Genomic DNA, 15,466 nt, shown 5'->3' on the forward strand with positions numbered 1-15,466 from the left:
GGCGTAAGAACGCAGGAGTTCCACAGGTCATGAAGTATGGTAACAGATCCTCCGCAAATGGACAAGACACAGCTCAACTTTTCGCCGAATACTTCAAGAGTGTTTATCGCGACGATATTCCAAACGACTATAATCCTCCAATCAACGCGCATGGTGATGTAATGGAATTATCTCAAGATGAAGTGAATCAAGGTTTGGCAGATCTAGATTCAAGCAAAACAGCAGGTCCGGACAAATTGCCAGCAAAGATTCTCAAAGAATTCAAGGACGAACTTTGTGAACCACTATCCATTCTGTTCAACTCATCGCTCTCATCCGGCTATTTTCCACATCTCTGGAAAATCTCTCACATAACTCCGGTTCATAAAAAGGGCTCACGTTCAGACACTGAGAACTACCGAGGAATAGCAATTCAGTCCGCGACACCAAAATTGTTCGAACGATTAGTGTACTGCCATCTCTACGAACGTGTCAGTGAACGTGTTTCTGCTGCACAGCATGGCTTTCTCAAAGGTAAGTCAGTTGTGACGAACCTGTGTGAGTTCAGTTCCATAGTCACCGACTTTGTCTCCAAGGGATACCAAGTTGACTGTGTATATACAGATATGAGCAAGGCTTTTGACGTCGTGGGAATAGACAGTATTATGCGCGCTGTGACCAACTTCGGGATCAGCGGCATGCTGTTCGAATGGATAAGGACATACTTACGAGGTAGAATACAGTTCGTTAAAGTTTTCAATAACACGTCTGAATCGTTTAGTGTGCATTCGGGAGTTCCACAAGGTAGCCATCTTGGTCCACTGCTTTTCGTTATGGTTATGAATGATCTACCCTCGTTCATGACAAAGGCAATTGTGCTGATCTATGCTGATGATGTAAAAATATTCCTGCCAGTGAAGATCATCGATGATTGTCTTCTGCTTCAACATGACCTACGCAACTTTGAAAGATTCGTCGACGTGAATAGGCTGAGTATTAATCCAAGCAAATGTTCTGTAATAACATACGCAAGAAGAGTTCAACCAATTATATTTGACTACAGCTTGGGACACACGATCTTGCGGCGCGTAGAAACTGTTCGAGATCTAGGTGTGACGATGGATCAGTGCTTAACGTTTAACGACCACATTAACACAGTTGTTAAGGAATCACTTCAACTATTCGCGCTGACCCGACGTTTTGGCCGAGATTTCGATGATCCTCATGCTATTTTAACAATCTACACCAACCTAGTTAGGACTAAGCTTGATTTTGCGAGCGTTGTATGGCGTCCCCAATATGATATACATGTGCAAAGACTTGAGGCAATCCAGAGGAAGTTCGTGAAATTTGCGCTGAGAAACCTAGGATGGACTAGAGAGCAAATGCCTGATTACGATGAACTTTGCCGCCTTGTAGATATCGACAGCATAAGCAACAGACATCAGATCGCAGACATTGTATTTTTCTGCAATATTTTGAGTGGACGCATAAGGAGTACACTTTTGTACGATCGGCTTTGTTTTAACACCAGTCCAGTTTCACTTCGCCGCAGAAGGGTGTTTGATCCCCCATTGAGGTCGAGAAACTACACCCGGCATGAGCCTACAGCTAGATTTATGAATGACTTCAATAGACTACAGGATGTAATTTCTATTAATATGACTAGTGATGAAATTCGTAGTAGATTAAGGATATTTTTAAGAGACTACTAAGAAATTTGTTTGTTAATTTTAAGTAAGGGTAACGGGCTTACAGCCTATAGTCCAAATACAAATACAAATTTTGACGGCGCACATGTTGGAATCCTCCTCGTCCGATGAGGTTTACGGTGGCGATGACGATGGGCGCTTCAACAAGTGGCTTTGGCTGATTCTTCAGCCATCTCGTACAAATCTTGCGTCAGCGCACCGATTTATGCAGGGCCAATTCTGGAAGCGCAGGTCAATTTAGAGTAAATTTTGAGCGATTTCACAATCCGGACGCTGGATTTGCAGCAGCTTGATGATCAAGAGCTCTGTGGCACAGGTATCGAGGAGCTGAGCAGGCTCGGCGGTCCTCTTACCAGCTCAAAAGCGAAAATGAAATGAAGCCGAATTATGCTTTTTATACCCTTAAAATAACAGATGATGCTCCTCCTTTTCGTATTTTTCGCTTTCTGATCCGAGAAATAGGCTATATGAAATTGATGTTTTGGCAAGCGATGTACAAGATTAGCATTATGCTGTTATTGCATCCCGACGGCACTGCAGCAGTGTCCTCGGAAACATCCTCAAATTGCCGTATTGTCGATTATTCGTAATATATCAGATATTGTATGATACTACGAGATGAATTAAGAGATTATAGCAAGTATGTGGTATACACATTAGGAAATATTATACAAATAAATCTTAAGTACACATTTGTTGGCCCTGAAAAGGGCCGATTGAATTGTTGAATTCGCACTGGTTGAAACTCTTCTCGCCTGATGAGGTTTGCGGTAGCGGCTTCTTCGGGGTCTTCTTCTTCGCGGCGGTCTTTGAATCTAGGTAAGGTTTTGCTTAGGAACTGCCTTCTTTTTGTCCTCCTCCTTCTCGGATGCCAGCTACAGCCAAAGTTTCACGGGATTTCAGTTCACTCTTGCCAATCTTGCCGACATTACAGTTGTAGTTTCTGCCGATGAATTTCTCGATCTTCTGCAGGGAGGACCCGTTCCGTTCGTTTAAGGGCTGCGATAGTGGGCACAACTATCTCTTTTTTTGTCGGCGGTAGCGGTGATGGCTTTGGTTTCGGACGGCATCGTCTCTCGGTCGGTCGACGGTCAGTTTGATTTGAGCGAAGCAAGACAAATGGGGGGGTCCTTCGCTATCGATGTCTGTGCCTGAGAAGCACGCCCGGTCAGAGCAAGCTGATCTGCTGCCTGCTGAGATGCGATCTTAGCGGAGAATGAAAAGCAAATGACGATAACTTTTCTCTAGCACCCCTATTTATAGTTTTGCTTGAAATCAACGTTCACTTTTAAAAAAGTTATTAAACTATTTGGACAGGTACCGTTAAGTCACCAGTCACCGTGCGGGCTCCATTCACCGTGCACATATACAAATTCCTACAGAATATTCATACAATTTTCACAAATTATTCTTTTGTCAGCAAAATAAGATAAAACTGATAAAATGAAGTAGTTTTTGTCACAAAGCATTTTGAAAAACCTAGTTTATGTAGTCAAAATCATGTGAATTCTGTTTGATAATTAGATTTTTCAACACTCTTAGTAGAAACGCCAAAAATTACCATTTTTCATTTTAACGTTAGAGTATGAAATTTTTCAAAATTTCCACAAGTTTACACTGTGGATACTACTAGTTAGATGTATTTCATCGTATGAGCAATGAAATTTTATGCAATTTATAATTTTTTATTGTGTTTCAGTTAAAACCCAAATGCACGGTAAATGGACCCTTTTCAATATGTATGGTTCCCATTACCGTGCATTACTGTAAAAAGCTTGAAATTATTCGGTAATTTTAGTTTTATTGCTATGTCGTGATTAAAAAACTTCATATTGAGTGTTTGAATGAATATGAAATGGTTTGGACAATACAGTCAAACCTCCTATAACGATTTTAATGAAAAATTATTTATTTAGTAAATTTTTAAACTTTTTATGGTTTTTATTATAAATGAAGATTTTAATACTCTTAAAAATGAGTGCGCACACTACTAGCAATATAGTTGCTCCATTACCAACGTTTCTTCAAGATACAAAATTAAATCATGACGAAAACTGTATGCACGGTGAATGGTGCACTAGTGTGTACGGTAAATGGTGACATAGCACGGTACGAGGCGACCTAAACATTACATTTTCAAACATATTTTTAGAATATTTTTTGTTATCCAACACTAGTTTTATATTTTTTCCTGAATTATTATATAATTGCACGCTACGTGGTGGTATTTTAGTACGCATCAAATTATTTGGCCAAGTTATACAATTTATTTAACCCTCTAATACCCAAATTTTTATTTTCGATTTAAGTATTATTTTTCGTTATATAAAATCGTTCTAAACACGTTTTGGGCATTTATTTATTTTTATTCGCAAATTTTTAAATTTTGGTTTTTGATTTTTATAATTTTTATTTTTGAACATCCCTAGCTTTTTTCATTTTTTCTTGAAGCCTTTTCTAGTTGTTGATTTTTGGCAATAATAAAAATTTTAATTGTTACGGTATTTTGAAAAATATTAAATTTTTAATTTTTTTTCGGAGCGTATTTTATTTTTCGTGTAATTAACGGAAAAACAGGTTTGAAATGATTTTAATACCACCAGGCTCTTCGTTTGTGATAGGTTAATCGTAGAAAAATATAAAAGGTACGATTTTTTATATTACACGTTAAATGAAGCCCAGGCATTTGTAGGTTATATTAGAATGCAATTTTTCAAACAATTTCTAAAAATACAAAAAATTTTCAAAAGTCATAAAAAACTTTTCTTATATGCGTGTTATGAGTCAAGGTATAAGCCAAAAATAAAATCATTTTGATTTCCGAGCTACGAAAAAATACACAAAATTCCAAAGTGTACCCCGTCTAAAGGCGGGGTTGGGTATTAGAGGGTTAAGTGCAAATTTTTCTTAAATGCACGGTGAATGGTAGCTTGACGGTATGTGGGATTCAGTAAGTAAACGACATGAACCTTCGATGCCTTGTTTTTAGATTGAGGTACTAATCAAGGAATTTCGTTAAGCCAGCGAAAAGTTATAAACGTTTAAAATATTTCATGCCAATGTAACGCTCTTGGTTTTGAAATTCCAATTTTACTCCTGTATAGAGAAGAAAGACTTAGTCCTACGTCGAAAATCACTGAATCACTCCTGAAGAAATCTTCGGAGTAATATCTAAATGAAAGTTTAGGCAAAAGTATTAATTTAATACTTGTCTTAATGTCACGAGGGATTCCCAAAAAATATCTTCCAAATATTCGTAGAGAAATGTGTAGTTTGATTCTACGAGGAGTCAAACTTTAGTCTCCTGGAACGTTACACTCTTAAAAATAATGAAAATTACTGTGGACGTAATTCTAGTTGTGACTGAATGGCACATGATGTAAGTGATGGAACGACACAAAAACGTGGCCTTGAAGATGTATTTAACCAAAAATGTAATTTTACATGTTGAAAGACACGAAAACGATAGAAGTGTGAGCGACATTTCCAGAATCAGACATTAACGTATTTAAAATTCGACTCAAATTTATGTCATTTGGCTCGCTTCTTTTATGTGCATCCCAAAAGACGTAAATCACATGATTTTTTGGTACTGTGTAGGCAACGATTTGTCGTTTCGATTGTGTTGTTCATACATATGGCCCTCTGTTAAGGTGAAACAGTTTGGAATCAACTTCTAAGATTGCACTAATACTTCAAAGGCACAAATCTCGCGAAGAAAGCATCCCACAACAAAGCACTTTTTATTTTGGCTTTGTGCACTAGCAGAAAGCTCAAAATAAGAAGATCAGGAACGTTTGCCAACTATTTCTCCAGTTTTGTGCCTTTGAAAACGTGAGTAGGGGGAGAAGTCGGCCATTGTGCCGGCCATCTTTGGATTCCGAGATGTTTCACCTTAAAACAAATTTTCAACTTCCATTCATTTCTCTTGTCGCTCGCTTGCGATTCTTTCATCTTGTCATTCCATTACTTTCGTTACTCCCTTTCACTCTGAGTATAGGTATTGTATTCACCGAAAAAAGCCAATAAATTTTCATAATAATAGTTTTAATTTCAAGAACAGTAAACGGGCCAGATAGGCCAATTCACAAATTTCGTAACTCTAAAGGTCTATCAAGGAGTAATATCAAATAATGGTTCTCCTGGAATCGTTCAACAAGGATTCTTCATAAATCTTACACGAGCAGTAATACCTGTAATGTCATAAAGAATAAAAAAAACTATTTGAAATGTCCTTAGACATATGTTTGATCGGATTTTCTGATGGAACCTTACGAGAATTCTTATTTCCGGTTCTTGTTTGATTACTTTTTGTTTAATTTTTGATTCCTGTAATTCCTGTTTTCAGATATGATATGAATGCAGATATGAAGCCTTATGGCATAATGGTCATTTGGCATAAACAAGTTTCATCAAAAACAATCATATTTTGAAAGAAGGGACATAATTCAAGTTATGATAAATGGCCGTTATGCCAAAATGACCTTAAGCCAAATGGCTTTATGCCAAATGACCCGCTCCCCTAAAGTTCCTGCCAGCACTCCACTTTGAATTGAATTCTTATCTTTACGATATAACTTTTCCCATCATTCCAGCTTTTAAGACAATGCATTCTGACGAGATCTCAGCCCGTGATCCGTGGCCCGCTGGGTGACCCTCCCTTCGAGCAACCATCCATTTCGAAAGCGGTGACAAACTTTGTCCTGTTCAAATACAGTCATCTGAATCCGGGCGAGCTGGAAACGATGACCGAGGTAGCGAAGACCTTTCTCCATTGTTTGAATCATTGGAATTTTGAAGCCCCGAGTGCGCGCAAAGATCTGAGCCATGAAGATGCTTCCAACTACAAAATCAATTACACTCGCTGGTTGGTGTTCTGCCATGTTCCGGCATTCTGCAGCTCCCTGCGTCATTTCGAAACTTCAATTGTGTTTGGCCGGACACTTTTGAAGGCAGTTTATCAGTACGTTTACCAGCAGCTGCTGACCAAGTGCAAAACCGAACGGGACAGAATGCCCCCGGAGAAGCGTCTCATGCTGGCTCAGCTGCCCAAGTTTCTTGAAGCGTTGAAGCATGAGGTCATCAACGAAGAATCTCAAATATGGGACCAGAACTTCAAACCGACTGCATCGTTGATGCTACAGAAGAAACGGCAACACGAAGCGGCCACGTCCTCTAGTGCTAAGAAGTCCAACGACGCCAAGCGATACAAGAAGGACTCCGACTGCGAAGATCTTCCGGACGATGTGGTCATTAAAGCGCTGAAAAGACTCAACGATTCCAATTACACCAGCCGAACGGAGGTTGTGTTCCCTCCGAATGCCCCGAGAGATGAAGCGGCCAAGGCGGAGGAAAATCGTCGGGAAATCGAGTTCCATGTGGTGGGCAATTCGCTGACCAAGCCGGTCACCAAGGAGTCCATGCTTTGGCTGTTGGGTTTGCACAGCGTGTTTGCTCATCAGCTGCCGGGAATGCCGAGGGAGTACATCAGTCAGCTGGTGTTTGATCCGTGAGTATTTATTCAAGAAATTGAATTATTGAAACTGTTTGGGGTATTACAATGATGTTATATATTTTATCTATTTGGTTCTACATCTATTATCTTGATAAAACCTCGCTAACAATATTTCGTCAATTCACTCGGTTCATGACCGCTTCTCTCCATCCTTGGCAGCGTCCCATGTTCTCAAGGTCCTGGTGAACCTGATCAATCCACCAGATCCGAAGCGAACATCATCTTTGCAGAATTGCTGTCCGGCGTTCTTGCAGCATGTCCTTCCAGCTTTGACCACCTTCTGAATACTGGGTTCGCCGTAGAGTTGGTCTAGCTCGAAGTTCATCCATCGTCGCCACACCCCGTTTTCCTGCACGCCGCCAAAGATCGTCCTAAGCATCCGACGTTCGAAGACTCCCAAGTGCTTGCAGGTCCTCCTCGAGTATCGTCCACGTTTCATTCCCTTAGAGGACTACCGGCCTTATGAGCGTTTTATACATGATACATTTGGTGCGAGTGTGCATCTTTTTCGACCACAGCTTGTAGAGGCCATAGTGGGCCCGACTTCCACTGATGATGCGCCTTCGTATTTCACGGCTAACGTTATTGTCAGCCGTCAGCAAGGATCCAAGGCAGACGAACTCGTCAACCACCTTGAACGTATCCCCGTCTATCGTAATACACTCCAACCTCTTTTTACGACCGTTTTTTTTACCGACGGTTCTTTTTCCGACCACTTTTTTACGACCGAAATTCAGATTAACGACCGTTTTTATAAATGATCATTATCTTGAAAAGTATTCAAAATAGAGGATCATGATGTTCAGTAAATTTGTTCAGTAGTTCAAGGGCTAACATATGGTGGTCATTTAATTGCGGAATCCTGCCACTAGGTGGCGCTAGTGAGCATAGAACTTTTGTTTTGCGGATAGCTCAGGATCCTGACCACTTAGAAAGATGGCGTCTTCGGCAAAGTTATTCAGTAGCTCAAGGACTATCATTATTCTAGCTAAGAGATTCGAGATTTTGCCACCAGGCGGCGCTAGTGAGCATAGAATTTTTGTTTTCCCGATAGCTCAGGATCCTGACCACTTAGAGAGGTGGCGTCTTCGACAAAGTTGTACAGTAGCTCAAGGACTATCATTATAAAAGCTATGAGATTCAGAATTTTGCCACCAGGCGGCGCTATTGGGCATAGAACTTTTGTTTTGTGGATATCTCAGGATCCTGACCACTTAGAGAGATGGCGTCTTCGACAAAGTTGTTCAGTAGCTCAAGGACTATCACTATAAACGCTATGAGGTTCAAAATTTTGCCACCAGGTGGCGCTAGTGAGCATGAAACTTTTGTTTTGCGGATATCTCAGGATCCTGACCACTTAGAGAGATGGCGTCTTCGGCAAAGTTGTTCAGTAGCTCAAGCGCTACCATTATTCTAACTAAGAGATTCGGAATTTTGCCACCAGGCGGCGCTAGTGAGCATAGAATTTTTGTTTTGCGAAAAGCTCAGGATCCTGGCCACTTAGAAAGATGGCGTCTTCGGCAAAGTTGTTCAGTAGCTCAAGCGCTACCATTATTCTAACCAAGAGATTCGAAATTTTGCCACCAGGTGGCGCTAGTGAGCATAGAATTTTTGTTTTGCGGATAGCTCAGGATCCTGGCCACTTAGAAAGATGGCGTCTTTGGCAAAGTTGTTCAGTAGCTCAAGGACTATCATTATAAATGCTATGAGGTTCAGAATTTTGCCACCAGGCGGAAGTAGTGAGCATGAAACTTTTGTTTTGTGGATTGCTCAGGATCCTGGCTACTTAGAAAGATGGCGTCTTCGGCAAAGTTGTTCAGTAGCTCAAGGATTTCAGATTTTGCCACCAGGCGGCGCTAGTGAGCATAGAATTTTTGTTTTTCGGATAGCTCAGGATCCTGACCACTTAGAAAGATGGCGCATTCGGCAAAGTTGTTCAGTAGCTCTAGCGCTATCATTATGAAAGCTATGAGTTTCAAAATTTTGCCACCATGGGGCGCTAGTAAGCATGAAACTTTTGTTTTGCGGTTATCTAAGGATCCTAGCCACTTAGAAAAATGGCGCCTTCGGCAAAGTTTTTCAGTAGCTCAAGCGCTATCATTATAGAAGCTATGAGATTCAAAATTCTGTCACCAGGCGGCGCTAGTGAGCATGAAACTTTTGTCTTTTAGGTTTATCAGGATCCGCTCACTAGCGCCGTCTGGTGGCAAAATCTCGAATCTCTTGGCTGGAATAATGATAGTCCTTGAGCTACTGAACAACTTTGCCAAAGACGCCATCTTTCTAAGTGGCCAGGATCCTGAGCTATCCGCAAAACAAAAATTCTATGCTCACTAGCGCCACCTGGTGGCAAAATTTCGAATCTCTTAGTAAGAATAATGATAGCGCTTGAGCTACTGAACAACTTTGCCGAAGACGCCATCTTTCTAAGTGGTCAGGATCCTGAGCTATCCGCAAAACAAAAGTTTCATGCTCACTAGCGCCGCCTGGTGGCAGAATTTTGAACCCATTGCGTTTATAATGATAGTCCTTGAGCTACTGAACAACTTTGCCGAAGACGCCATCTCTCTAAGTGGTCAGGATCCTGAGCTATCCGCAAAACAAAAATTCTATGCCCACTAGCGCCGCCTGGTGGCAACTTTTCGAATCTCATAACCTTTATAATGATAGCGCTTGAGCTACTGAACAACTTTGCCGAAGACGCCATCCCTCTAAGTGGTCAGGATCCGCAAAACAAAAATTCTATGCTCACTAGCGCCGCCTGGTGGCCAAATCTCGAATCTCTTGGCTAGAATAATGATAGTCCTTGAGCTACTGAACAACTTTGCCGAAGACGCCATCTTTCTAAGTGGCCAGGATCCTGAGCTATCCGCAAAACAAAAATTCTATGCTCACTAGCGCCGCCTGGTGGCAAAATTTCGAATCTCATAACTTTTATAATGATAGCGCTTAAGCTACTGAACAACTTTGCCGAAGGTGCCATCTTTCTAAGTGGCTAGGATCCTAAGATAACCGCAAAACAAAAGTTTCATGCTCACTAGCGCCGCCTGGTGGCAAAATTTTGAATCTCATAGCTTTGATAATAAAAGTCCTTGAGCTACTGAACAACTTTGCCGAAGACGCCATCTTTCTAAGTGGTCAGGATCCTGAGATATCCGCAACTGCCTGGTGGCGCAATTTCACTTAAGCAGTGTTGCCAGCTACGAAAAAAAATTTTGAACCCTCCATGAAAAACTGGATTACAGATGAAGAGTATTGCTATGTTGCTAAGCATTTTATTTTTCTGTTCCGCTCAAGTTTGATGGTTTTGATCTTTACTTTATTCTTCCTAAACAGTGTTGCCAGCCACATGAACGTTTGTAATTCGGCCGACTGTATGGCACGCAACACTTCCTTCAACTTTGGTGAACATTCGGTATCGTTATCTTTAAATTTTTTTGGTATTTGCATATCACACCCCCATAAAATTGGCTCTTTTGATAACAATCGATCAGTGTTGCCATCTATTACCAAAATATAAAAACTTGAACGGCCATTTTGGAAAGTTCTCAAACCATGCTTCAACTTTGCCGAATATGTCGAAACAGTTTTTCCACATCTAGACGTTGCATTTTTCAAAAACATAATTATAACCCTGATTTTTTTACGACCGATTTTTTTTACGACCCCCCGATAACGGTCGTAAAAAGAGGTTGGGGTGTACTGCTATCTAGGCGAGCCCTGTCGCGCTTGCCCCACATTCATCACTAGTCCAACTTTTGCTACCTTGCGTTTCAGGCGGGTGTACAGGTTTGTCACCTTTTCAAATGTTCGGCCGACAATGTCCATATCATCCGCGAAGCAAACAAATTTAATGGATCTTGTAAAAAACCCGGCTGTTAAGCCCGGCTCTCCGCATAACACCTTCTAGCGCAATATTGAACAACATGCACGAAAGTCCATCACCTTGTCGTCGTCCCCGGCGGTATCCAAACGAACTGGAGTGTTCGCCTGAAACCTTCACACAAATTTTGCACACCTTCCATCGTTGCTCTTATCAGTCTCGTAAGCTTCCCGGGAAAGCTGTTCTCGTCCATGATTTTCCATAGCTCTACGCTGTCGATACTATCGTATGCCGCCTTGAAGTCGATGAAGAGATATGCTTTTGGACCTGGTGTTCACGTCATTTTTGGAGAATTTGCCTTACAGTTAAGTCCGTTGTCGATCGGTCGTCAACGAAACCAGCTTGATAACTTCCCACGAACTCGTTTACAACAGGTGACAGACGACGGAAGATGATCTGCGATAATACTTAGTAGGCCGCATTAAGAATGGTGATCGCTCGAAAGCTCTCACAATCTAATTTGTCGCCTTTCTTGTTGTGGTATTCCAAATACAGATTTAATGAAAAGTAATGATTCTGTACTAACTTATGTTTCGGATTATTCACAGTAACACAATTTAACCAAACACGTCTTACACTTTCAGAGTCATAATTTATTCTGTCCTTTCGTTACATTGAGAGTCAAAGCCTACTATTTATAATTCAAACTCAGCATAGCACACTTGTAGATGGGGCATATTATCCCTTCCTTCTACTGCTCCGGTAGCTGTTCTGTTTCCCAGATTGTGCCTATCAGCCGGTTCAGACAAATGACCAGCCTCTACGGTCCCATCTTTATGAGTTCAGCTCCAATATCAGCCTTACCAGCAGCTTTAGTGTTCTTGAGCTGGTTAATGGCATCCATAACCTCCTTCAAAGTAAGGACTGGTTGGTTTCCATCGCCCGCAGTATTGTCGAAGGCATTTCTTCCGTGGTCCCGTCCTTCATTGCTTGTGCTCTGCGCCATTCAGGTGTTCGTCGAAGTGCTGCTTCCACCTTTCGAACACCTCACGCTCGTCCGTTGAGATACTCCTATCATTATCCCTGCACAACTTGGCTCGCGGCACGAAGCCGTTGCGGGATGCGTTGAGAACTTTCTTGTGATCGGAACAGCTGTTCCATCTCCTCGCATTCCGTCTCCTCCATGCGGCGTTTTTTTCTCCCGAAAGAGGCGGGTCTGCTGTTGCCGTTACCGTCTATAACGTCTCACGTTCTGCCGGGACCCTAAATTACTATGGAAAACGCAAACTTTTTGTGTTCAGTCCCTCTAACTGCTGATAATAATAATCTACGGAAAAGTGAACAAAACAAGGAACAAACTCTTCTAACGGGAAATCTTCCCAGCTACAACTTTGTCGAAGATCATATTTTGACGAGACGTAAGGATAATTTGTTATTATTGATTCCAAAGTATAGATCATGCTAAGATGAACATTCAATTACTTTCAGAGTAACTTTTTTTTTGCTGTGGAACATACCGTTTTATCTCAAATTCTGAACAGACTCATATTCCGAACACTCGGTTTTTGTAAGGCGAATTGGTTGAAATGTTTCGCTGAAATATGTCACCAAATTATCAGAAAACGGCAGCCATTTGCAACTCAATTTTAACGTTTTCAAAGGTAAGTAGAACTAGCTCAAACCAATTTATTTGCGAAATTATTCATTTGAATACGTCTTATTCATGCTGTTCGGAATTTGAATCAAGGTGTTCGGAATATGAGACAGAATCAACACAGTGCAGTGTTCGGCATTTGAATCAAAAAGTTGTTCCAAACTTTTATGTAAAAACAATACTAAACAAGTTCAAACAAACAATTTAAATGGCACACTCAACAGCTGACAGTTAGACTTTGCGAAGAAATTAAAATTTACACGAATATCACCTAATTTATGCCTATCAGATGCATTTGATGTCACTGTTGGCCTTAAGTGTTCGGAATATGAGTCAAAACGGTAGTAGCCTGGATTACTTCGATCTATTCTCCCCGCCAAAAGCACCACTGTTGCCTGCCGAACAGTTGGTGAAGCATGCTACATGCAAACCCACTTTATGATGTTGAATAACAATTTATCCTGACGTTCAATTAAAATGTGGTCTTCGGCAAAGTTGTAGCTGAAAGGATTTCACATGAGAAGAGTTCGTTTTTCATAAAATATTATGATGAAGAGATAGAGGGTTGAAGACAAAAGGTTGCCGTTTTCCATAGTAATCTCCATATAAACTTTAAATGACTGTGCACTGTCAAATTTCTTCCGAATCATTTCAAACTTTGGGAGGATACTATTTATCATAATATAAATCGTTTAAACATAGGGGAGCCAAAATTTCAAAATTTACATCACTCTAGTGTACATAATGTTATAATCATCCGCGAAGCAAACAAATTGGCTGGATGTATTGAAAATCGTTTCTAGACTGTCACACCCGCCTCTCCGTATAGACCTATCCAGTTGTCTGTGTAGTGGTGCAATGTTGACAAACTTTTCTTTGTATGCAGTGAGAACTGTCACAACATTGCTTTTGTTTGCTGTGAGAAAGCAAACATGAACAAACATGCTGCCGAGCATTCACTTCCTTGTTGGACTAACCTTGACCAACAGCTGAAATGCCATCAAACAAACATCGATACGTTTTCATTCTGAGGAAACCGACTTGTGTAAGATTGATCGTGCGACGGTGTTCGTAGCGGTTTGCTTGTAGACCTCTATAAACCCTTCTAGAGCAATGTTGAACAATAGACATGAAAGTTTATCATCTTGTTGTAGTTTTCGACAGGATTAAAACTACGACAGAAGATAAGGCAGCGTCCATTTATTATTAACGCTAAAATTGTCGAAAATTCTCAGAGGCATATTAAGGGGAAGTCCTCTATGCCCGGACACTTTTTGTTTTTTGTTGATATATCAAAATCTACGGTAATTTTGCCGTTTGTTTATGTACAGTCTAAAAAATTAACAATATTTTAGGTAAAAAATAACATGAGAAAAAATAAACCGGTACATTTCATTTTTATGGTGGGCAGGGCCGGATTTACAAATGTGGGGGCTCTTTTGCCAGAAGATCATTTTGATAATTTAGAATAATTTTAATGTCAAACTATTTTATAACGTTCAAAAAATGTTTCCATTGTGAACGTAAATCAATTTAAATTTATTTAACTAATGTTTTCTTTAATAATCTACATATCTTTGTATATTTTATATGTTAAATTCGGGCCTCTTCGTCAACAACAAAATTCATTTGATGATTTCCTTCTTGTTGGTAACTGAATTGAAATTATACAGATTTTATTCATGCCTTAATCTTCAACTTGTTGAACATACAGATTTACTTTACAATTTTGAGTTGAAGAAATTGGTGTAGGAGGTCTTTTTCTAGAGACTTTGAATGCAAGTTTCCGAAAAGAATCTATTTTCAATTGAAGGTCTTTAAGGTCTCTATTTTAATAAAAATGGTCTCTAAAGTATTTTCCTTCCTCATTGCGATTGCAGTGAATCCTGATGCAAAATACTACTCAAGGCGCAGCTATTTAGCAGCTTCTTCAAGGATTTTGTCTCACAGGTCTCGAAGAAAAACTTCAAGAAATCTTCAAGTGATTTGTTTAGAGATTTTATCTGGAATACTTCCATGGACTAAAACAGGGATCTCTCTAGAAATATTTCGCCCAGAAATTCTACTAGCGATTTTTCAAAGGATGCTTAGAGGATTTTCTATAGGTAATCCTTGAGCACTCCAACGATACTACCTCCGGTAATTTCCTCAGTGATTATCCCGATTATTTTCCAGAGAATATACTAAGTGTTTTCCAGATATTTTCACTTATTCTTCAAACGAATTCTCCAGTTTTACTCAAGGAAAACTTACAATGATTTTTGAAGATGTTCTAAATGTAACTCTTAGAGGATATAGTAAGGAAATCGAGTGAAGAATCACCGGAAAATCCTGGAGGACTTCCTTGAGAATTATCTAGAAAAAGCTTTGGATAAATTCCTAATGTAATCGATTAGGTTATTTCTGTTATTATTCTTGTAAAAATCCAAATTATATTCTTAAGATATCCGCAACAAAAAAAAAATCCTAAGGAAAATTTTTGAGGAATTCCACTGCAGAAATTTCCGGAACAATCTTTGAACCTTGATTTTATGAATATTTATGAAGAAAATCATGAAAAATAAACTACGACTTTAACGAGAAATTGCAAAAAAAGAGCAATGATTCGATGTTGAAGAATCAAAATCTTGTTTTCTGTTTCCTATTAGTTTACGTTTTGTTTTTCTGTTTCCTGTTTGGTCCATTCTCGGTCTATTCTTGGTTCCTGTCTGATCTGTTTTTTCAAGCTAGAAGTCTCTAAAGTTCCTATATTTAAGGCACTTAAACACTACAAGCCCTTCAGT

General features: G+C 39.9%; 1 protein-coding gene across 1 annotated transcript in view; it reads left to right on the top strand.

Annotated features, from left to right (window-relative positions):
• The window catches only part of LOC5577348 (histone acetyltransferase KAT2A), a 50,064-nt gene that overhangs the window by 21,271 nt on the left and 13,327 nt on the right, over nt 1-15,466 (top strand). Inside the window, exon 2 of the mRNA XM_001656374.2 lies at nt 6,287-7,200. Within this exon, the coding sequence (XP_001656424.1) occupies nt 6,287-7,200 (914 nt within the window). The remainder of the gene's footprint in view (nt 1-6,286; nt 7,201-15,466) is intronic.

The sequence above is a fragment of the Aedes aegypti genome, chromosome 3, assembly GCF_002204515.2.
Source record: "Aedes aegypti strain LVP_AGWG chromosome 3, AaegL5.0 Primary Assembly, whole genome shotgun sequence".
In the NCBI taxonomy this organism is placed as follows: Eukaryota; Metazoa; Arthropoda; class Insecta; order Diptera; family Culicidae; genus Aedes; species Aedes aegypti.